Source organism: Toxotes jaculatrix, chromosome 6 (assembly GCF_017976425.1).
Source record: "Toxotes jaculatrix isolate fToxJac2 chromosome 6, fToxJac2.pri, whole genome shotgun sequence".
In the NCBI taxonomy this organism is placed as follows: Eukaryota; Metazoa; Chordata; class Actinopteri; family Toxotidae; genus Toxotes; species Toxotes jaculatrix.
Window position 1 is genome coordinate 9,235,828 of NC_054399.1, and position 24,924 is coordinate 9,260,751.

General features: G+C 40.8%; 2 protein-coding genes across 2 annotated transcripts in view; one reads left to right on the forward strand and one right to left on the reverse strand.

Annotated features, from left to right (window-relative positions):
* Positions 1-235: 235 nt before the first annotated feature.
* LOC121183576 (lipoprotein lipase) lies at positions 236-6,130 on the forward strand. Its single transcript, XM_041040717.1, has 10 exons — positions 236-447; positions 1,376-1,572; positions 1,941-2,120; positions 2,391-2,502; positions 2,613-2,846; positions 3,386-3,628; positions 3,912-4,032; positions 4,254-4,472; positions 4,611-4,718; positions 4,824-6,130. Exons 1-10 carry the CDS (start codon positions 348-350, stop codon positions 4,843-4,845), a joined length of 1,536 nt encoding a protein of 511 aa, XP_040896651.1. The 5' UTR covers positions 236-347; the 3' UTR covers positions 4,846-6,130.
* A 142-nt stretch (positions 6,131-6,272) lies between these two features.
* Positions 6,273-24,924, reverse strand: part of si:ch1073-396h14.1 (disintegrin and metalloproteinase domain-containing protein 10) — a 28,166-nt gene continuing 9,514 nt past the window's right edge. The window contains exons 7-15 of the mRNA XM_041040946.1: positions 22,295-22,387; positions 21,766-21,934; positions 15,891-16,054; positions 13,346-13,517; positions 13,005-13,149; positions 12,588-12,771; positions 10,705-10,801; positions 9,689-9,909; positions 6,273-7,816 (exon numbers count right to left, since the gene is read on the reverse strand). Coding sequence (XP_040896880.1) covers positions 7,712-7,816; positions 9,689-9,909; positions 10,705-10,801; positions 12,588-12,771; positions 13,005-13,149; positions 13,346-13,517; positions 15,891-16,054; positions 21,766-21,934; positions 22,295-22,387 — 1,350 coding nt within the window. The 3' untranslated portion in view covers positions 6,273-7,711. The remainder of the gene's footprint in view (positions 7,817-9,688; positions 9,910-10,704; positions 10,802-12,587; positions 12,772-13,004; positions 13,150-13,345; positions 13,518-15,890; positions 16,055-21,765; positions 21,935-22,294; positions 22,388-24,924) is intronic.

Here is a 24,924-nt window from a genome sequence, read left to right on the forward strand (position 1 = left end):
ACACATTTTAAAAAGTGAAAAACAATGATAATGTGTTCCATTGGCTTTAATAACAAGCTGTACTGGCGACCAGTGTTGTTAGCTCTTTTCATAAAACAGTCTAATGATTGACTTTACACATATTTTTCCATTCCCCGCCCGAGGGTCAGCAGCCAATGGCTTGTCAGAGGTACTATTTAAGACGCGGCATGTTTAAGGTGGTTCAGATATCAGCGCTCTGCGCGCAACAGGACGCACCGGATTATTCTTAGAGGGAATATATTATACACTCTTCTCCTGCGGTATCTGATCGATTTAGTTTACAGTTAAAGGTATATTTTTTCTAACAGGAATAAACTGTAAAAGAAATGAAAGCGTGGCGAGTTCGGTTTCTGTACTTTCTGGTGTTGAATGCAGCTGTGCAGTATGTGACGTCCCTGGAAGAGGAGCTCGTCGATTCTATTTTTGGTGAGTTAAACCTCATCCACATTCACTCACATCAACACTTTTCTGCAGGACTAGAAGGTTTGGGCATGTATATCCGTGCAGATATTCGGTGAGAACAAATGTCATAGGAAGGAAATTCCTATCTAACTTACGCGCAGTGGTTTTGTATGAACACGGTGTGTGTGTGTGAGTGTGTAGTTTGAACTCAGAAAATAACATTAACACTATACACGGTGTACTACGTATCACGTGTCTGTGATTAAACGTGCTTTTGGGCGAATACCCAATTCCAGTCCACTAACTTCTCATGTCTAATGAGAGACAGGATGAAAATACTTATTTTCCAAGAGCCATCAGGGGGACATGAGAAGAACAATGTGTTGAAAACATTCAGGAAACTAAATGATCTCAACAGGAATTGAGTTTTCCAAGTGCAATCATGATCATTTATGTTGACAATATGGCCCCTAAACTACTTCAACCCTTTGGCAATGTAAGTTTTGTAAATGTCTCAGTAGTTCCACCCCACCCCCCACAATGAAATCCAGCACAACCCCCAGTTGGGTTGAGTCAGCTGACTGTGTCAGGACCACTGAAACTTCAGCAGATTATAGTCGGTGAGGTGGCAGGAACAAAGCGGAGAAAAAAAAAAAAAAATCTCTTGGTAGTTTCTATGGAGCTCAGTCTGACCAAGTGAACTCCAGTAACCCCTGAGGACTGATCTCGTTTAAGGTGGAAGCTCATTTACAGAGGGGCCCTGAGGGGCCAGGGCTTATTGGAACCAGTCACTCAGTTAGCTAGTCAGGCATCTCAGACCTCCCGGACAGAACATTAGATCAGATTTACACATATGAGAAAAACACCAGCTACACAGAGGAAGTTCTTCTTCTCTTCTCTTTTTTTCCTGATCTTTAATGTTTATTCAAGCGAAAAAAATCCTCTCTTTCAGGTAACTTCCTCGACCCTCTGAATGACTTGTTTGTCCACAAAGATGACAGGAATCAGACTGTTGCCAAATTTTCCCTCCGAAAACCATCCCATCCCGATGATGACCTCTGCTACATCGTTCCTGGTAAACCAGACTCCCTGGCAGCCTGCACCTTCAACAGCACCTCCAAAACCTTCCTAGTAATCCATGGATGGACGGTGAGCGGAAAAGTTTCAGGCCTGTTGTGACTTGTCCTGGTCTTTAAGCCCCCCCACCCACAAAGGGCTTTGTTCATTTGACTGGCTTTGATGTAGAAAAAACACCTGTGACTGGTTGTGTTTCATTGTTTCACCAAATTCTGGTGCCAAACGCACATAATTACCTTTCTACTCATGCAACAACTTGTTGTAGTTAATACCAAAGAATGTGTTGTAAAGATGGCCTGGAGATGGCTTAGATTGGCAAAATGGACGTTATATGGACAAATTCTACCTGAACTTCCTCAGATTTTAATGTTTGTACCAGTGACCTTGCTGGAATGTTGTGCTGCATTGTAAGTTTGGTGTTTTATTTGTCCCTTCAACAGTTGAGTGGTATGTTTGAAAGCTGGGTGGCAAAGCTGGTGTCAGCTCTGTATGAGAGAGAACAGACGGCTAACGTTATCGTGGTGGACTGGCTCACCTCGGCCCAGAACCACTATGTGGTTGCAGCTCAGAACACCAAAGCAGTGGGGCAGGAGATTGCTCGCTTCATCGACTGGATCGAGGTCAGTGGGAGCAAAATTTCACAGGTTTCATTCACATGTGACACGCTACTCCTCAGAATATCAATATTCACTGCTTTTCACTACTTATTTGTTAAAAGGCCAACTTAGTAAAGACTTTTTTTATGATCTCTGAAGCACAATGACTTTATGTCATGACTTCTTAAAACCTATAACTGGAAAAGTGAAAAAACTATACTAAATATTTGTCTCACTTATTTCCTAAATCATATTTTCATTTATGTTCCCTTTTTTTGTTTTTCTTTTTCAAAGGAAACCACCAACATGCCTCTTGAGAACATCCACCTGATTGGCTACAGCCTCGGGGCGCACGTGGCAGGATTTGCTGGAAGCCATGCGACCAATAAAGTTGGAAGAATAACTGGTAAACGAAACAGAAACGCACATTTTTTTGGATCCTGCAGTTTATTTTGGTGAGAGATCAGTTCATCGTAAATGGATTGGTTAATTCATTGTTGTCTCTTTTTTCCGCAGGTCTGGATCCAGCCGGTCCTGACTTTGAGGGGGAGCATGCCCACAGGCGCCTCTCCCCAGATGACGCTTACTTTGTGGACGTCCTCCACACCTTCACACGGGGATCCCTGGGTCTCAGCATTGGGATCCAGCAGCCTGTTGGTCATGTGGACATTTACCCCAATGGAGGCAGCTTCCAACCCGGCTGCAATCTCAGGGGGGCCCTGGAGAAGATTGCTAACTTTGGGTTATTTGGTAAGGATGACTTCATATTCAACTGTAAAATGTGGCTAAGCATAAAACACTGTAACTGCACCCAGAATGGTAATACTAATACATAATATACCTAATATTATAATTCAGTCATTAAAGTCATTAAAACCTGGTATGACATGCCATTAAACAATGATGTATCTGTTGGGAACAGGTTACAGTGCACATTTTTGTGACTATTGGTCTACACACAGAGTACACAGTCCAGCAGCTTCAGTAACACTGCAGCTACTTGCTGCTTGTTATTAATCTGTCTCAGCAGAGAACATTGTTGCTGTCAGTTGCACAATGACCCCATTCACACTGGGCTGAAAATAAACAAAGGGCCCCAAACATGGCAGAGGAAAGGTCAGATACCATATCAGTCATTTTGGCTGGATAGGTTGAGGTAAAGTAAAGTTTATCTAGTGTGTGGTCAGCAAAGGAGTAGAAATATAACCAACTGACATTTTATATTTTATCCCTCAGTGTTCTTTAAGAAGCTTGTTTTTAAACAAACCCATCCTCTCTTTCCACCTCAGCTATCACTGATGCAGTCAAATGTGAACACGAGCGCTCGGTCCACCTGTTCATCGACTCACTGCTCAACGAGCAGGAAGCGGCCAAGGCCTACAGATGCGGCAGCAACGACATGTTCAATCGTGGCATGTGTCTCAGCTGCCGCAAAAGCCGCTGCAACACTGTGGGCTACGACATCAGCAAGGTGCGCAAGGCGCGCAATGTCCAGATGTACACCAAAACTCGAGCCTCCATGCCTTTCAGAGGTCAGTGGACTTCAACAACAGAGGTGTTGTTTAAACTCATCACTGCTGTCACATGAAGAACTGCTGCACTATTTTCTCACTTACTTACCCAGAGTTAAATGAACTAATAATATTGCAAAAACAAGGTCCAGTGACTCATCCTAATAAACACTGTTATAAAAAAGTTATAAAAAAAAGTTATAAAAAAGAAGTGTTTTAAGAAGGAGTTAAAGACTTTCTGAGTGCTGCTTACAGTCGCTTACATGCATGTTTAAAGTTTCCCAAATGTTCTTTTGCTCTGCAGTTTACCACTTTCAGCTGAAGATCCACTTCTCCAGTAAGGTGAACCGTTCAGAGATGGAGCCCACGATCACTGTCTCGCTGTACGGAACAAAAGGAGAGGCCGAAAACCTGGAGCTTAAACTGTGAGTGGGCCATTTTAAAGCCCTTATAAAAGAGAATTACAGCACTGGGACTTACATCTTGCAAATTACGAAGAGTTTTTGTAACAGTCGCACTGTAGACTAGAAACCATAAACAGGGATATAACTGACTATGGTTATATCACTGTTCATGGTGCAGAGGTTGCAAAACTAACATAAATAAAACATTACACAGAACATTTCTCTGTGTGTGTGTCTGGCAGAAAGGAGAAGATAGCGACAAATAAGACACATTCATTCCTGCTGGTGACAGAGAAGGACATCGGTGACCTGCTGATGCTGAAGTTTAAATGGGAGGACACAAACGGCTGGACGGCCTCTAACATGTTGAAGATGGTTTCCTCTTGGTGGTCCGGTGACTCAGACAGCGCTAACATGGAGGTTCACAAAATCCGCGTCCGAGCTGGCGAGACCCAGCAAAAGTAAGTGTGTTATACCAGGAAAAATACCAGTGAGCAACTCTGAAAATCAACCAACCATTATCCTGCCATTAATGAATCTGCTGCAGTGGATGAACTGCTCTTTTAGATCATTTGTGTTTTATTTAATTTCCTTTTCAGGATGGTGTTCTGTGTAAAAGACCCTGACACTCAGAGCTTAACACAGGAGGTCACGTTTGTTAAATGTAAGGATGCTTGGAGAACAAACCCCAAACGAACTCCAAAAAGGTGAGTTAGACTCTGTGTTCACTTTCACTACCTTCATTACCTTATCACCATTAACATAACTGTTAATGCTGATAAATACCAATAAACTTTTGTCTTTGTTTGTAGAGTAACTCTGGAGAACCACTGACTTTGAAGAAAAGACCCAACTGTTGAAAGCCCTCTGGTCCATTTCAGCACTTAAATAAAGTAAATAATTTATAACTTATTTCTCACATCATACAAAACCCTCACCGCTTTGTGTACATCCACAGAGGTTTGTTTATTTAAAACATTGTGTATGTAAATTACTGTGTAATATTTTGTAAAAAAAAAAAAAAGTTGTTTTTATGACACATAACTATAACATCATTGTTGTAAATGCCGTTGTCTTTGGTAGAGATGGATACTATTCAAAGTCATTTCAGACTCTCACATGCTGAGAGGCCTGATGATTGGATATGCCTTAATAGTTCTGGAGGTACAATGTCCTATTGTGTAAAATACCTCAAGTTAAATTTCATATTTATTGCAAGTACTGTGAAGAATAATGTCCTGCGGATTGTTTCCACTTCTCACAAAGAGGGGAAAATAAGGTTAAAGGCGGATTTCTTAAGATGTTTTATGCAATAAGGTACAGTTTATTTACCTTTATATATTATCCGACTAATGCGAACAGAGCATTCACCACTGTGGCTCTCAGCACTATATGTGACTGCGGGACCTGAATCAGTGTGCCTTACTGTAAACGGTGGCTACAAGTGAGCTGTTGCAAAGTGAAATCGGCTTAACTTAGCGCTTTGTTGCTGTTTTTTTTTCTACACCTGAGTTTTACTGTTTTGAGTTTTGCTTTCACAGCATTTTAACTGCTACACCTCTGCAAGATGACATGTTACTCTAAAGCTGTTACCTCAAAGAAGCGTGTGGCGATTTGTCTGCCATTTTTCTGTTAATGTGTCAAAACTTTACGAGGAGCGTGGTGCTCAGTGTGAGGTAGAAGGCACAGTTAATCTCAGTGTTGTCACTTTGTTGTGCTGTCCTTGTTTCTTCCGTACTTGAGATTTCTCAAATGTTGACTCTTATTCACAGAAACATTTCCAGTCCTACGAGCACTATCTAAACCTTGGCTCTTTAGAGATCGGTACTGTAATCATTGTGACTTCATCTCAGCCTACTTTAAAAAAGAGGAAATGTTTCACTTTTGCACTGTAAACAGGAGATGACATTGCTAAACCACGTTACTTGTACAGTAAATTTTATGTAAATACCATAACACTGATAATAGTTTTTGTAGAATGCAGCACTGCTAGTCATATATTTTTTACCTCTGAATGAACTTAATCTGTAAAATATGCATTTCTATGATCTGTTGTACATATTTGTAAATATTCACTGTGCTGTATAAATTCTTTAATAAACCAAAACTGCCACCTTCATTCTGACATTTATTTTAGGGTTGTGACAGTGAAAGGAGAATAAGCTTTGTTTTATCATCACATCTGTTTTCAATATAAAAGTGCTAAATGAGTGCAAAAAAACAAAAAAAAAAAACCTGCAGTTTCTTCATGTCCTTGCAGTTGTGGCAACATTGTGTTTAGCTGACTGTGTCAAGGTGACCCAGGAGATTGAGACTGAATAAGAACACCTGCAAAACGCAAAGCCGGCTTTCGATTAATCACCAAATATGCCATTTAGTTATTACATGTAAGTCATTAGTGGTGGAAGCGTTCACATCCTTTACTTAACGTACCATTATAACAATGTAAAAGTAAAATTCCTGCAAACAAAATTAAAAATACAGCAAGTAAGTAAAGTAAAAATACAGCAGTATTATCAGTTAAATGCACTACCTTTTATACAGTTAGATGTTTAGTCCAGTGGCTCCCAGTTAGAAATAAGAAAATGTTGCTTCACTAGATTGGATTACATTTTTGGACTTGTCTCTAATCTTTACTGTTTCTGTGAAATTTGGATTATTACACAGCTTTGGACCTCAAAAATGAAACAAGCTTAGAAGTTTAGAGAAGAAATGGACATTTCATAGAACTTATAGAAATGTGACTAAAGTGTGTTTTTATGCAAATTCTCATGTTTGCATTTTATGGAAAGTAATTTTCAATTATAGTTATCAATTAAACATTGTGGTGTAATAGTACAAAATGTCTCTCTAAAGTGAAGTGAATTTCAGTACAGGTACCTCGAAATTGCACAAAAGTACAAAACCTAAGTAAAAGTTACTTATCACCACTGTGAATCGTAAACGGTAAACAATGACACATTGAGATGAGAAACATGTTTACTGTCACTTTATTATCTTAAACATCAGTATCTCTTTCCTTTTCAAACATTGCAATGCAAATGACAGTATTTAGGCCAAAGGCTCTATCAACGAATTTCCCCACGGGGATTAATAAAGTATATCTATCTATCTATCTATCTATCTATCAAGAGGACAACCAACCCTCACTTATCTCATCCTCTTGTGATGATACTAAAATTGATCGTGTCACTGTGATGGAAAGCTGGATGTTCATCACGGCTGAAATTAGCCCTCAAGTGCAAACACAACAGCAAGGACACAGAAGGGTAAGCTGCACCAGTCTTTGTAGGGACAGATGGCTTTAAATCACCGTAAGTGTACTGCTGCAGCATGTGGCCCCTTTGAGGGGACTGACTGAACACTGACAGGTTTTCCACAACACATGCATCACGCTGTAGAGCACTCTCGTCACTTGTTGACATGTGAACAGATAAGTCATACACGGAAAAGAAATGACAAATAAAAATATCGGTTAACGAAACAGAGTGAGACGCATGTGAGAGGCGTTGAGCAGGTGTGTCTTCACTTGCAAACCACTCACTGTTTGACATGTGGGACAAAATTGAAATAAAGGAATCTCCTCCTGTGGCTGTGACACTTCAAAATCCCAGACTCCAGATCCCTGATCTAACTGAAGTTCTGTGTCATTGTGAAGATAGTGCTATTCCTAGAGGTGAAAGGGATCATACGTAAGAGGTCACTCCATGTCACTGGTGTCGAGCGTGCGGCCGCAGAGGCAGACGGTGCAGCCCATCACTGCAGACAGAGTCAGGATAGCCAGCAGGATGGCCCACCAGTGAGCCTGCAGAGATAGATAAATGAAAACAAATATTGCACAAATGTCAAATCATTTCAGTATGGTTTCTTGTAAGCTAAAGGGATACCATGGTAGTTCAAATTACCGTTTCCTGTGTTTTTTAGCTAGAAGGTTTAAGGCTTTTTTTTAGTGTTTTTCCTATTAGCTTGCAGCGTTTCTGGGGCATGGTGACTGGAGCTGCAGTTGCAGCTGTGAGAAATGTTATGATAACAACATGTACAATATTAATTAAGTATAATATGACTAAACATTGAATTAAATTCACTGAAATTCAGTATCATGTGCACATTATTTGTATGTCATTTCTATCAAATCATGACTACTACTACCCACATACTGTGCTGTTATTTGTGTGAAGCACAGCTTGAGATAGTTGGCAACAAGTTCTGTTTGACGATATCTTAAACCTCGAGCAGGATCAGTTGTCATGTTTTTCTAGTTTCATGCACATGAGTCAGCGACGCAGGTATGGTGAAACAACACAATGGTTCCTGAAGTGAGGGGTCATTTCTGCCTCCAGTGAAGCGAATGGCTGATCCTTGCGGTGGTCTTAAACCCAAAACGCACATTCCTGATTCTCCATGCTGTCATGAGAAACTGAACCTCAAAGGCAACTACCAAATGAAACACTGAAGGCAGCTGAACATCATGACAGGAAGTTTAACAAACACACTGAGCTGAGGAGGAGACACCAGGCAAACATCTGCTGCTTCATTACAAAGATGATTTCCTCAGCTATAGCATTTAGGTTAATGATCATTTTTCAATCATGTAAGGGAAAGGCCAAACCCTTTAGAGTGACTTGACCTAATGCCCAAAAGCCATTGATCAGGTCATTTGAGTCAGTGAAGAAGCTTTTAGCTCCAAACCTGATTGAGTAACCTTTCTTTTGGAAAAGTAAAAAAAAAAAAGTATTCAAATTCAAAACAAAAACAAACAGTTTGGCAACTCAAACACTGATCAAATGTGCACCGTGCAGCTTTCTTTGTTAATACAGACATATTTTATTCACATTGTGTAACCTTTAGGGCTAACAACAACATGCTGAATGTGTGTACTGGCACGTCTCCCTTAGGTAGGTGCATTATCCCCAGCTGCTGTCCTCCAACTGTACGTTAGCAAGAGAGCTAATGGACAGAACAGATTTGTGAAAGTTTCATTAAACCCAGGAATATGCAAACATTTTTTAACACAGTTAAAACATTTTCAATGAGAAAAGACACCTGTGCGCAAAATCAGCTCAGGCTGATTGCACACACCTGTGCACAATCTGAGTGCAATCAAACCTCCCTCCAAGCATACGAGGCTCGGTGTTCCAGTTTGTTCTGTCATCTTCCATGTCATCTCCCATGGTCACTAAATCTCTGTGCTCTTCTTGCTGTGATACTTTGTGAATTAACTCACTGTTTTTTGACCCTTATTTCCCTGATACCTACTAACTGCCGTGCTCTCTCCACCCGCAGTTACCTCTGGTTTCTTCCCCACGAGGCTCAACAACTCTGCTCCAGCTGACGCTTCCCTGCCACCCAGGAATCCCTCCTCATTTCTGTCCTTTCTTTCTTTTGTTTGAACTCTACAATAAACTGTTGAAACCTGTCTGCCGCTTCACCTGTCTGCTTCTGGGTCCAGGCCTTGTTTATGGTCTCAGCATAACACTCTCTGCAGTTACTGTATGCCTCCTTTTTGTGCATGTTGTGTAAATGTGCTTTTTAAAATACATTTTAGGAGACATGACGACCTTCAGCAGTTCCCTGCAGATATGACTTCTATATATGAACTGCTCTTCACATTGGTAGTGACACACATCTGTCACTTAACGTCTGCTGAATGTGTTATCAGACTAATCATAGTCTTCACCTTCATCCACTCTGCTACATCATCGAAGTCATCGAAATGGAGAAAGGAGTTTTTCAGTCTTGCGATGGGGCCATCTGCATCCAGCAGGCGACATACATGGAACTTATCGCAGTAACCTCGGTTTCCAGAGCAGGGTGCACCGCCGACCAGCGGCAACATTTTTTTCTGGAAGTGGCGAGACAATACGGAGGAGGTGGTGCTGGCACATGTCTCGGGCTTATCTAAGAGACAGAGAAACAAAAATTAGAACACAAAAGGATACAGATCATGTAGCCAACTTGCCATGACTAGGCCCTAATGGGGCTGTTCTCTGAACCCTTTTGGTTATGTTTTGAACTCTCTTTTGGACTTTCGGACTCTTGTTTAGTTTGTTAAGTTTTGTTTTTAGTTCCAGTTTTATTTTGAAATCATTGCCCTAGTGTATCTTGTCTTGTTCTACTTCCTGTCTTTGTCTTGTTTCCCGCCTTTGTGATTGTCTGCTCCGCCCTAATTGGTTTCACCTGTTGCCCATTGCCTTGTGTATTTAAGTCTCGTCGTTTCTCTGCATTCTTGTCAGTTTGTCTGTGTCCCTGCCCGAATCTGTGCCTGTTTCGATACCCAAGTCTGTGCCTGTGTCAGAGTCTGTACCTGAGTCTGTGTCCCCCCCTGTGACACAACTGTTGTACTTTTCAAGAATTTGAAGATTTCTGACACTGATGCCCCCCATGGCAGTATAATTTTATTTTTATTTGTTTCTGTAATGCTTTCAGACTAAAGGTTTGCGCACTCGCATTTCCTGCAAAATTTGATCATCAAAGCGACTTTACAAAAAATCTCTTGTTATTCCACGTACAAAAATGTTTTGTGATAGTTATATCACGTCAGACAGCTTCTCTTCTAGGCGCTTGTGATATTTCTCAATGGAAAACAATAATGTACGAGGGGAACCTCAGTACAAATTGACACAGGCTGATTTGTTGGGGAACAGAGTGTAAACACATTCTTCCGTATTGGAGCACACGTGGGCCTGTGGTTACCAGGCTGCTGGCAGCACATGTAGCATTTCTCTTTCCAGTCTCCTGGACAGTCACACTGCTGCAGGTGGTGCTTCACACACACAGATACAGCACAGACCTGCAGAGAGAACCAGAAGGAGGGTTTGATAGTTAACTGGTGGTGAGATGGACCGGTTTCCAACTAATTAAATGTTTAAATATCCCTGGTTCTAGATAAGGAAGTGGAAGTTCAGTTTAGGCAGATAAAAAAAAAAAACACTTGCAAAAAGTTTAAATAAATGGTTCTTGATACATCTCAGTAGTGTAATACAGAACACGTCATCAGTGACATGTAGGCTTGAAGTTCACTCTGGTGGAATCGCACAACTTAGAAATTTAAATAGCCTGCTAACTGATTTTTATATCATATGGAAATGAATGAAAACAAATCGATGCCCCAAATGGTAAAAATACATAAAAGACTATACAAATGTATAGCCTTCCATTTAAATGTGTTCAACAAAGATGATGAAACAAGATTTGCAGTTAAACAGCAATTAAAAACCAGATGAACATCTCGTGTTGATGCTCTGATGTTCAGGTGTACTTCAGGGTGTGTCAGTACATCGTGACATCACTGTTGGGTGTGGTTTCAGCTACAATAAAACAGACTTCTAACCACACCCAGGTGAAACGAACTTAAAACTTTGGACTGGAGAGCACAGCACTGATTTCCAGCCTGCTGTTAAGTTACTCTTCAACACTCAGATACAGGGCAAATATGTTTCTAATATTATATAATTCTTAATTTATGTTTATTTTTCTGATATATTGCACACATTTGGCAAAGATAAACTAAATCTCTGTTTTGAGAGGCTAAAGTTGGACAAATTGTGCAAACTGCTTATTATTTACCCAGACTTTTGGGAATCTGGGCAGTTTAATCTTGGAAAACACATTCTAACATGGGCAGTCTGCTTCACGTATGTGGTTTTAGAACTTTTATTTGCTTCAGATGACTGAAATAAAACTTAAGTTTTAAGAGCTCTGATTAATTGAACCACAATCTGATTTATACATTTTTGCAAAGATGAGTTTGTTTTCCTGTTTTCTGTTTATTTGATTCCAGAGCACTTAAGCATTCAGCGTGGGAGCAATTTGAGTATTAATCCCTTGAAATAATTTATTGTAAAATTGTAAATCAAACTCCACCTTCATTTTTGGATACTTTTTTTGGGTTGTTACATTCCCACATCCCCACAAAAACTTTTTCCATTCATTATGTTCTGTGTTCATGGATCAGGTCGTTAGATGTTAGCAAACAGCATCTCTGGAGAGTCATATCATGTGATGAAGCAACATTCACAGCTGGAATGAATTCCTCACTTCTCCAGCCCAGAGGCCAGTTTATCATTTGTAATTTGGTCAAGATGAAAGGTTTGTGGAGTCTCACACTGTTGTGTTGTGGTAATGTGGGTCAGATATTTTCTCAGAAATGCTGTGTTGTAATGGTGGGTATGTTAAACTGGATTGTGGACGGTGACTCATCTGCTTAGTGCAAGATGTTCTACTTCAGGATTTCAAAAAACACTTTCAAGGTGGTATTAGATTTGCAGAATAACAATAATAAGAAAATAATCTGGAAATAGCTGGAACTTATTTTTAATCAAACATGCAAAAAGTTGGTTCTTTAAGGATCATTCTTTAAATTGTATTTGTCCAGATATAAATGACATTAGAAGAATGTCATTAGAAATGAACATAGTACTTTCAAATTTCTAACACAGTAGCACGATTTTCAAAAAGATTGTAAATGTAGATTGTGAAAGATTTGGAGTACATGGACCAGCTTTGCAACACACTGCTGCACACTGGAGTTGAATGTGTTGAGTGGCACTGTGGTGCTGTAGATGTATCTGCCTCACCCCGTTCAGGCAGACGCGCGTGCCCTTACTGCAGACGGTGAGGTTTTCCTTGGGGTTTGGCTTGGGGCAGAGCGGCGAGAGGCCTGAGCACATACTCTCTCTCTGACAGTCCGTCTCTTCATCACATGTCTCACCAGCCGGCTTAAACCCACAGTCCTGACCGCAACACAGGCCCTGACTCGGACTGGCGGATAGACGAATGAAAAGACATCATATACATACAGTCAGAGTGACAGATATATGATGGAAGATAGGAGGTCAACAAAATAGTTCAGATGAAAGGCTGATGTGGTGTGCCTATCAAACTGAAAACAAAATAAACATTAGAACAAGTCTGAATGCAGATCTTATCATTATCTCCTTTGGTAAGATTTTATGCACACGTTAATGTTGTGTGTATGTTTATGTGTGTAGTACCTGCAGGCTTTACCAGGCTTGAGGCGACACTGGACGCCCGACAGCTCTTTAGCGCTGTAGCAGCAGAGGTCTGTGTCGTTGTGACCGACATCACACTCCTCATCTTCCTCTACAATCTGGTTTCCACAGATGGGCTGATCACTGACTGCATCCCCCCCAAAAAAAACAGAGCAGACATGCAGTTAAACACAGACAAGCAAACACACGCACACATACCCTGAAAGTCAAGACAGATTCTAATTATTTACAGTGACTAATGAACAGAGTAAACATTTGGCCCAAATATGCACGGCTCAGCAAGCAACATGCAGGTGCATGTTGTCGGATCTCTTCCTCCTCACCCACAAAGCAGTCATCCTTCTTCGTCTTGAGGATCTCGCTGATGTGTTTGATGCTGCAGGGGGAGAATCTGTCATTGTTTTCACGCACCTCGTCTGTGGCGTGAGGGAACATCAGGTACCTGCCTTTACCACCACTGGAGCCGAGATCCCCGCAGTTAGAGTCCTCGTCATGCTGAAACACAGACAAAATGTCCGAAACATATTTGTGAAACATTTTTTGGATATGTACTTCTTCTCTCCTCACTGGTGAATTAAGAGACCAATGCATGGACACATGCAGACAGGACATGCTTTGATATCAGGAAAAACTCAGGAGAATTTAGACTAAAATGAACAAGCTCCACTGTGCACCAGCACTTCTTTATTGCTGCAGTCATAACTACAAAAACGGTGGAACGCGCTAAGCAAAGATAGGACAGCAAAGTATGGATAAATATCAGTACTGCACTCTGTCAATGTGCAGATTTCCTGCTCTTCTTACTCTTCTTGAACACCTGCAGTGGTTTTACATAGGCTGTGACCACAGACAACCTTGATGCAATTTAAGTTTCAAGTCTTCTCCATGTACTCTGCTGCAGCTTGCACTGGGTGTACTGTATTTTTTGTGCTGTGCATTTATCTCATTTGTTTGTTTAAAAATTTTAAAGTAGAGCTGAAACACTGAATTGAACAACTGAATTGTCTGTTGACCAAAACAAAAGTGGCAACTATTTTGATTATTTAGCCGTGTGTTGATTGACTGCTTTATTATCCAACAGTTTATTTCTTAATTAAATGTTTAGTTAGTCATTTTTCAAGCAGAAGAACAAACATTATCTGATTCCAGTGACTCCCATGTAAGAATCTGATGCTTTTATTTGTCAAATAAACTGAACGTAAACTGAACATCCTTTGGTTTTGGACTGCTGGTGGGACACTGAAGGCATCATGGGCATTGTTCTAAGGATCTAAATGAAATAAAAGAATATGCATGTTTATAATGTGTATATTCATTTTTATTTAGAATCTATTTCTGTTTACTATATTTAAATTTATCTTTCACCTGAGCAGCAATTTGTGCACATCAGCGCATAGTGTACAAAGCCATGGTACAGATGCATAGTTGGGAAGTAGGCCAAAGGCCATAGCAGCGCATTCTGTATCATAGCTAACCCCTCTCTCTTTCCTCCACCATGCCTTCCACAAATCTCAACTGTAGCCCCCTCTCAGATCTCTACATATCCAACCTGTCTGGCCTGGAAACAATGAGACATGCCTGTCACAGGAGCCCGGACACCAGGCCGGAGCAGGAGAACTTATGGTAGTTTAACTTATAAAAAGCCTGCAGGGTCCGATGTAGCAGAACTAATCTGCTCAGGAACGCCTCAGAGGACTCTTTGGTCTGTGCAAGTGTGAATAACAGAGGACAGGGTGAAAAGAGAAGGAGGAGCCCTGCTGGCATTTTGGGCAGTGGGCTAAAGGTTGGCAGAGATAGCAGCTGAGAGGTGCATGCATTAGTGTGTAGGGACAAGTTGTGTGTTGATAAGGTGGGAGTGCAAGAAACCTGTGAGGGCCTGCATGCGAAAATAAACAGAGAATAACACTGGAGAGAGAGTCAGACATCCTCTTGCGCCCTAATTTCAGATTATCCAGTGAGACTGAGCCAAGGGTCCATATAAAACAAACCAGTCAGTAAAGCCCAAGGCCAAGTGAATCCTTCACAGACAGTTTGTTCTGGTGCCATGCAAACAGCCATGTTTGTGAGAATATGTGAGGTAACACTAATATTTGAATCACAGAGATTCGTCATGTTGAATTTTCATTCAGTGAACAACCTGCACGGTGTCACGTAGAGCTAACAAATGTTTGTAATCCTGGTGACGGGACCTTGGCCACCCTACGCTGATCTCAACAGATCTACAGTTCAGATCTTTTACAAAGCAGATATTTTGCAGTGTCATTGTCTAGTTCTTTTGTGTGAAATTGATATTGATATTATTGTGATGGTTATCTCATTCATCTCATCTTCATCTCAAGAATGCCTGAAGAACAACACTGAACTGGCTGTAAATACCTTCAACACATACTGTGGTTACTTGTTAAACCAGTGTCTCATTTTTAAAGTCCACATGTGTTAAATACAGAAAATGCAATGTGTGACTGTGAAGACTTTGGAGCTGAATAAACACGTCTTTGAAGAAATTGTGCTAAGTAACAAAACGATCGTAACAAGTGATGCAACTTATTATTTTTGCATATGTGCTTTTAAATTACTGTTATTATGATAAACTAAAGGGATAGTCCACCATACTGTGAACAGTTGCTTTGTACTGCGCCGATGACAATAAACTTTTTGAATCTTGAATATTTATCAAGACAAATTCACGTCATCATTCAGTTGTGTGTGCTCTGAAAATTTAAATCAGTTGTATGTCAGATTTTACATTGCATGGGGATGCTGTGAATGTTGTGTTTGATTTGATTGACAAAAAGTGGACTGAATGAACATCTGAGTATCAGACGGATAACAGTTGAAGAGGCTGTGGTGTAAAGGATGGAGACTGACCGGAGATCCCAGGCTGTGGCCCAATTCGTGAGCAAGGGTTAGCTGGACGAGTCGAGGAGGCAGGAACTGTCCGTAGTTCTGAATTGTGACCAGACCTGTATTCAGGGTGGAGGTCTGGCCGTTACGCAGGGTGGTGGGTTTAGAACATATCCCTCCCCAGTTGCCTGACACAGAGATGAGAGGATAAACATGGAGCTGGCAGATTTGATTCCAGTGAGATCTTATGTAGTAAATGACAGGAGAAGTAAATGATCAAAAAATGGTCAAAAAATGTTAATTTTGTGTTTGAAAAGGTGTAGTACAGGTTTTGTTTTCTTAATAATCATTAATTAAAAAGGCTGGTTTTACAATTGATTTGTAGTCATCTAAAAAAGGTGTGTTCAGTGACACCAAGTTGCTCCACAGAATGATTTAAAAGCTTTCCTGCTCACATGTGACACTTATTTCCTGAGATATCAGTTGTGTATTTGACATGATTTGAAATGCTTAGTTTTCTTTATATTGTTTGCATATATTGTTTGTACAATTGTTACTGAGCATACAGACTCAACAGACCCAACAGAAAAGGGAGCTGCAGACATAATGAAAACATACCTACTTGTCACTTTGCAGTACAGTATGCTTGCATAACTGACTGTGTGCTACTGCAAATATCTTAAACCAACAATGTTTGGCCACTGAAGTGTTATCGACCTCTGAGGCCCCCCGGGGTCGGTGAGGAGGGAACAGACAGACCAGCAGACCTGCTGAGCTCCTCTAGTTTCACATCAAAGCTTGCACAGCCATTTGGCCTCCAATAGTCTCCTTTGCCTTTGGCTTTACATAATATCCCTGAAAGCCGTTCCCACAATTACAAACAGCTGGCCGCATTCACATGGATGGATGGCTGGGCTGTGACATCATCTTTTAGCTGGCCAGCCAGAGGACTAGTTTTACAGAGACCAGTCCTATTGGTCAAACTGAACACCTATGGTATGGTTCTTCAAACTCTTCCCCCAAGACTTGACTTCCGTTAGTTCAAGAAAACCCTATATTAAACTCTTTAACACCTGTGACTGCACAGAACCCAAAGCAATTCAGAGTTTATTCATTGGATGTGAATGTGGAGTGGATGCTCTATACTCCTGTGATTGGTTATTTCTTTGTCCGGCAACTGATGACGCTCTGCGCATGTGTTAAAGTTAACTAGAATGGTCACCTACACTGAAATCTGTTAGAGTGCTAACATCTAACATCTATGCCTTGACAAGTCAGTTTCTCATTATTTTCTCTCTTCTTCCATTCTTGGGAAAAAAAAAGTCAGGAAATGACATTGAAGTTTTTCCAGGGACTTGGGTTCTGTCTAATCGCAAACAAGAAGTGTTGTCCTACCCTTTTCATAATCTGAAATGTTGTTTTTTTCTAAAGTATCACTGTGAAATGTTGTTCTGTTTTGACCTTCAGGGCCACCATAAGATACAGGCAAAAAACAACTAAGTACTGAACCTAGAAGGATGTTGACCTCCTATATATTTAAAGTGAGCTCTATAAATTTTTACAGTGCTCTTCCTTAGTTTGCATCCGGTCTCTTCATGGCTTCCCTGCATCTGTGCCACTGTGTTGTACAGGTTGGAGGTCTCAACAGTTCACATGCAGTCACGTGAATTTTATGTAACACCTCTTACACAATATGGTCAGCAGCACAACCATTTTTGGGGGTAAGGCTTGTGAGGTGCATGTCTGTTACATGTATTCAGAGCGTTTCAGAGAAATCTGAGTTCACCAGGTGTCCGTGAGGACTGTGGGAACCAGTCGTGGGCATCTGGATCTCCCAATGGCATGTTTTTGTTACACAGTGGGCGTACGTGTGACGTCCAGGGACGATGAAGGACAGTTAGAGGTCGAAAAACAAAAACAAAAGTGGGCCCTATCTCTGCTGTTGCAGAAACAATGAGGGTACTGTTAGGGTTGGGAGCAGTCACACTACCAGCATGTGTCAGGTGAAGGAGGCTCACAGAGACAATACAGTAACCTGAGACTATTTTATCCCTTGGTATTTGACATCACATAGTGACTTATACCAGAAATGGAAAAACACACTCAGACTTTTTAGCTTTGGAGAAAAACCTAGAGTCAAATGAGAGGAACAGTCATTATTAATAGTACTCCTCACTGCTAAAAGCAAGAAGAAAGTGATTTAATATCCACAAACTGCCAGGCAAGACTCCCCTGGTCATGTTAATCAAGAATTCTGGATGCATTTCTCCAGAGCTCCCCGCTTTTGACCTAAAATGGCCCCCCTGATGGGCTATTCAAGGAGCTGGGTTTCCTAGAAAGAGCATTACTTTGGAGCCCTGTGCTGTGGTTTTTGGCAGCGCGAGCAGAGAGGGGCTGCGAATTTACCCCCCTCCTCCTTCACGTCTTCGCCACAGAAAGGAGCAGTAATGAAAGACTCCTATTATTAGCTAGCTGGACAAACACGGTCCGGAGAAACAAACCAGCCTGTGGATCATTTGCACTTAATGCACACACACACACACACACACATGTACACACACGTACACACACACACACACATGAACCATACAGACAATAACACCCACTTAAAAATGTATATTTGGTCATGGACGATCTGTGTTTGTCTTTGAACATCATAGACAAACAGAGGCGTATACATGGGCAAGCAAAGACTCTTTCACACGGTTTAATATGAACAAACAAACAATAGTAAAGGGGCAGTCTTTCCTTTTATAAACACACAGGGGGAGTCCGGGTATCCTAATACCACCTTTAACAACAAAAACAGACACAGCAAATGCTTTGAACGCTAATAGAAGCCGGTCAAAGTTCTCAGAAAACTACAGTGGAAGTACCCTGGAAGCACTGTAAATAATGTAATAGCATCCGGTTACTTTCCATTACTGCTCTCTTTGTTTCCAGAGTTCAATGACCTGCAGATTGCAAATTTGAATGGGATTTACTTTAAGTGTTAATTGCTGTAAACAAAATACTTAATGTGTCTGGAATGCATCACAGGTGTTATTCAACCTGGGTCTGATTCTTTCTGTATTTTTTGCACTTCTTGATTTCAGGGAGGATACAATTGTACTGACTGATTTCATTGGTAAGATCTGGCAGCAACTTCACACACAGCAAGAAAGGTAGCTTAATCAGAGAGATGATGAAAAATAATTCCTCAACTTTATGGTAAACCACTTATTTATAAATGACAATAAAAGAAAATGTAAAACGTGAATCATAATCGGTGTTAATAAAAAAAATACCATTATAAACAAATAGATTTACAAATAGATCTGTAAAGACTTTACAAGATAGACTTTTACAGCATTTACAGTAGACGGCTTGGGAAATGACTGTATAGGTGAGCCTTGTTTTTACTTTCAAAAAGAGATAGGCTGTCTTACTGTCATACAGATGGACAGATGAAAAAAGAAAAAAATTGTCAATGAAACCTGGACAACAAGGCATATTCTGGTGCCAGGCTGCATTCCTGATATTTTTTGGGCTTTGCTCTGTTTCTCTTGCATTTGGACGACAAGGTTGAGAAAGTCTGAAAGTTGGTTTAACCTGAAGGAACGGTGAAACTCCGGCCAGTGTGTCAGGCTACAGATTACAGATTGCTCCTCCAGCTCTACACCTGAGGACTCTTCAACTATCACACACTAACTGTGTGTGTGTGTGTTGTGTTTTTAAATAGACAGTTGCAAACAAGAAGACAAACACATTACATTCAGACATAGATTTCCACTGACTCAAGTGCAAAGTGCATACTATTAGCCTGGGGGTGGTCTGAATAATTGAATTAAACACACTATTTTTGATCATTAGACCCTTGCAGCAATTTTCAATTTGTGGTGGATTTATTAGCTCATTGAACTTACAGGCTGCTTTGAATGTAGGTTTGGTTTCAGTTGGATAACCAGCAGTGCATTGTAGTTGTTGTTCTCATTTTGAAACTGAAGTAGAAAGGCAGGCAGGAAGTGAGGGGAGAGAAAGAGGGGCATGAAATATGAGAAAGGTCCACACCTTGAATTAACATCAACATGGCATTACATTATATGTGCCCTAACTATCTGGGTATCACAGAGTGATGGGCTGTGCTAAAAAAAGCTACAATCAGATGAGAAAAACGGATGAGAGTCTAATATTGAATAGTGTATGTTCATATTTGTGTAGCTTTTTATAGTGCTGGCAGTTCCTGACAGTTATACATAGAGCTGATGTTAAGCAGGCACAACAGTGAGTGGTAAAGGTTACTTATAAATCAACAATTTGAGGATATCTATTTATGGTAACGCTGGTTTTATTTTAATCATCGTGAGTATATGCTCCAAAAAGTACACTGACCCAGCAGAGATTCCAGCCAGTGGTCTAAAAACCCCCTCAACAACACAAAACATATTGTGTGGAAAATTACTATCTGTCCCTCAATTAGTCTCAGGAGAAGATGGAATTTTACTGGTGAAAACGTTCAAGATGTTTGGGCCCCAACCCCCCAACCCTGTACTGACGTATGAACACACAACTTGGAGAGGTTAGAGGAGGAGTCTGGTGCGATTGATGGGGGTTGTGTGCGTATACATGTTTGTGCATGGTGCACCCTGCTATAGCTGTAGGGGCATCAGGGTCTTTGAGTTTATTATCTCTTGGTTGAAGGACTTCTCTGACCCAAGACCACTCATAAACTGGTGGAAGTGTGTGATGGAGACGCTGAGGTTGAGCGTATCTGTTTCTCGGGGTCAAACATTATCCATGTTTAATGCTCTGCTCTTTCTCTGGGGCGGTCACATGAGACTGAAAAGTCACAACAGTGTCACTGCCACTATGAATCCACAATGTGTGTGTGCGTTTGTGTGTTCCTTCCTCACGTGAGCTGTCACCATGGTGATCATGCTGTGGAATGCAGTCACCAATCCTCGCTAAGACGTCTGGGAGCGGTGTGTGTGTGTATGTATGTGTGTGTGAGTGTCAAAGGTTCAGTGCTCCCTAATCACATGTCATTGTGGTGGTCTGCTCTCACGCCCCTCAGTTTAGCCAATCAAAAGCCGCGTATGAGACAATGTCATAGAAACAAGCAAGAGGAACCTCCTACCGCGACAATTCCCACATATGTGTCCAACTTCCTCCAGCACAACAATAACACTACACACACACACAAGACCAGGCTGGCGTAATGAAAAATCACACTGTTTCATATCAGTGCTATTAGTAGTTATATTGATCTAAATTTGTGTGTTTAGGTCATTGAACAATAATGATTGACCTAAAAATTAAATATAAGTAGACTGAAAATTTCTGATTTCAACATTTCAAGACTCTGTAGATTATTTTGTAAAATAATGAAAACATACGCCATCAACAACATGTCCCTGAATGACATTTCCTTAAGACTTTGAGCCTAACAGCAGATTTAAATGCAAATCACTTAGGACTGTTAATTGAGGAGTTCACTCACGTTTTGCTTTTCGTCTCTCCCTGAAAGGGAGTTAGTAGTAGTTGTATAACTCCTGCAGCTCTGTTTGTCACACTGAAAACATTCATAGTCATTAAACAACAAGGGAGCAGCTGAAGTGTATCATTATTCTTCCTAATCAACCTGATGTTGCATGACACCGTCCTCCGATCAAAAGATATTTTTTTTAAATTAATCCCCACACCGCGGCGTCTAGACTCCAAGTACAGGGCGGTGACAGTATTTCTGATACCTTACATGTTTTTTCAGTGTGGAAACTAAAGCCACCTTTTTAAATCTAGGGTGCTGCAAGGCACCTGTGCAAACCGCTGAGCCACCACACTGCATTTAAATATATGTTACTTGTGTGAATGCATGTGTTTATGATTTGTGTGCACTTGTGACACAGTGAGGGCGACTCACCAGCTTTGCCCTCCCAAGCGAGTCCTAGCACTCCGCTGTAGTCTCTGTTAGTGAGCAGGTAAGACAGACAGAAGTTGCCCCAGTTGTTCTCAGAGTACAGGCTCAATAGCTTCTCGGGCCCAATATACAGAGGATACAGAGGATCGTTTTTATCCTCCTCAGTTGCCACCTGGAAAGAGTGAAAGTGAGACACACTGTTAAATCAAATGTCTGTGAAGGAGCTCGCTTGACACACAAGGACACTAACGATTACACACTCCTCCACAGCCCAGTAAGGATTATATTTCAGTAATTTTGGGGTTGAGAATGGATCTAGTTATTTTCTCACTGGTATATGGGCATAACCTGAGAGTGATGGACTAACCTAATTATCTTAATCAATGTCTCTTTCCAAAAACCTTCCATTCATTTTAACAAGGAGGTCATGACATGTTGGTGAATTAAGAAGTGAATGTGTGTCAGCCAGGATTACTGCGTGTATGGAGATTTGGGACAGTTGTGTCATTGTTTGAGTGCAGAAATGTCTTACACTGAGGGATTTGACTTTGAAGTTGATCAGCTTGATCCCATCGAAGTCCACCTTGTCACAAATGTCATTCACAGCTCTCATGTAGGAAGCAACCTGAGAGGGATACAGGTTTATGTGAGAAAACAGTCCGATATGTTGTCAGTGACATCTGATGACATTTCTGTTTCTGATCTTTTAAGCCCTGGGTGGCTGAGGTTGGTGACACGGAACAACACAATTGACAGAAGGGTTTGACAATCACACAAAAGAGTTTCACAGTAGATTCATCATTCTATCCTTATGGCAAAATAAAGGACTCTCTTTGAACAGCACCTCCTGTGGTGCCCAAACATACATCTTTGACCATGTTTTGCTCATTATTCAGAAAAGGTCCATGCCAGGTAATCTTTAAAACTCAGTTATCCGCAGGATGTTTCCATAGTGAGTGGCACAGCCAGTCACAAATTCAGAGAGGCACGTGCAAACCAGTCACATGGGAAGGCCCGAGCCCATACAGCAGGAGATGAACATACAGGAGAGCCTGTTGGGAAATTTCCATAGATGTAAATATTGACACCTTGGACTCTTGAGACACTAAAACCAGGTCAGCAGTGATTGACACCAGCATTTTGTCTATTTACATTCAAAGATCACATCACGGCATCACTTACACTATATTTTCTCACCCGTTGCAACAAAGGTCTGGCACTTAACCAGGGATAACAACAAGTGTGTTTGAGGTGGAAAGAATCTAAGGAAGGGTCAGAAGAGGTAACGAGAGAAAGGACAGCAGGAGGAAAGCTGGGAAGAATAACAGTTTTCTGGCTGCACAAACCCGCTAAGGACAGACTTACTTACTCATTAACTGACCTTGCTTTGACCACCACAAAATTTAATTAAAAGAACATAGATGTGAAACAGATTTCACGACAGGAAACGCACAAACAAAAGTGTCACTCATCGCAAACTGAACCTGGCTCAGATGCTGAGAGCATGAATCCAAAGTAATAAGAGAAGATTAAACATCTGTGCGCTTATAATTTTGCATCAAATGTGGAATGCAATAACAAATACTGTTTATTGGTTTTAATTTAGAGGAAGTTAAAAAGGTAATTATATGAATGTTGCTTCACTGGATTCCCATAACAGTATGTGGCTAAACTCAATATCAGAAGAGCATCTCTTGTGACCTCTAACCCCAATTACAAAAGCCTTGTTCAGACAGAGAAACTTCAACACAGACAGACACTTAAATCACTGTTATGCTGCTTATTGCACTGAGGCAATACAGGCTCACCAGCAGGCATGCAGCTTTTAAGACAGTATGTCAAAACAGAGATCATCGCAGGTCAGCTGACACCAAGATCGAAATCAAGATCAATTTAAATTTTCAAAAACAAATGTTTTTTCCTCAAATTTAATTTTGTAAATTCACTTTAGCTGCAAAGGAAAATTCCTCTGAAAACTGTACTTGTTGATTTTAATACATTGGCCTCTCCTCAGTGAAGCTCAGAGACTGCTGAAGTAATTTTGCTGCTCTAATAAGGTTAAAAGTCAAGAGTGCAGGACAAAAGGTTAAAAATGTTTGACATTTTAAGTGTAATGAGCCACTCCAGAGTTCACAGAGTGTATTAAATACCAGAGGGAGGTCACTAAATCTCAAAAACAGGTTGTTTTTTGCAATTTTGTACAACATTTCACAGCTATCCATCAGCCTACCAGGTTGGCGTTAGCATGACAGTTTTATAACTGTTACTTCATACTGGGGGGACATGAGAAGAACAGGAGGTTCTGGTGGCTCTGTACCAGGCCCGTACACCTGGCACAAAGCTTTATTTGGCCAACTGTCAACATCCCATGTGCCACTATGTTCTCAGAGAACGAGAAGGTTCTCAATCTCCTCTCTACTCCTTTACTGTACCAACAGCTTGGTACTTTGTATAGTATTATACTGTATATATACACTTCTCAATGGTAAATAAAGCACTGGTGCAAAACAAACTGCCTTTCTGTGGTGAGTCATTAGATGTTGGCCATGTTTGGAAAACCAGCCAAAAAAACCCAGCCAAAAACAAGCAAAGTTTCAGTGGTGACCTAAATGCCTACCTTGGCTGAGCAAAACTGTTCCTTTAACTGGAGATTAACTTTGAAATCTTGAGATATTTTACAAGAATTTGATCAAAGACTCATTCTGAGATCACAGACTGCTCCTATGCGGTCAGTTCAATTAAATTAAAGGAAATTCAGTTTTTTGGAGAAACAAGTAATCTAATCCAACACTGCTGGCATGTACTTGTTATATTGATATAAGGTGTTAAGACAAGGAATTACATCCGGTGACCTTTGATTGCAGGACACTAGATTCAGGGGACAGGTTTGTAAACAAAGCATGTGTTGCTCAAACCAGCGGCCGAGGAAATCCTGTTGTGTTCCGATGCTCCTGCTGGATTTTCCATTACACTAGAAATTCTCCAGTGTACGCTGTGTTTGTCTGAGGACTGATGTCTCAGTCTGGAGGGGGTGACACACATGCTTGAACCTTTTTTTTTGACAAGAAAGAATCAGAACTTTAAACCTCAGTGAGCTGTTTTTTTTTTTTTTTAGGTTTTTGTGTCTTTAACTTGTTGTATCAATCTTGACACTAACAATGA

Excerpts from the sequence above, each read along its gene's own strand:
- LOC121183576 (XM_041040717.1), top strand. The coding sequence starts at position 348 with ATGAAAGCGTGGCGAGTTCGGTTTCTGTACTTTCTGGTGTTGAATGCA. Across the intron at positions 448-1,375 it reads GCTCGTCGATTCTATTTTTG|GTAACTTCCTCGACCCTCTG; the intron begins GTGAGTTAAACC and ends CCTCTCTTTCAG. Across the intron at positions 1,573-1,940 it reads TAGTAATCCATGGATGGACG|TTGAGTGGTATGTTTGAAAG; the intron begins GTGAGCGGAAAA and ends TCCCTTCAACAG.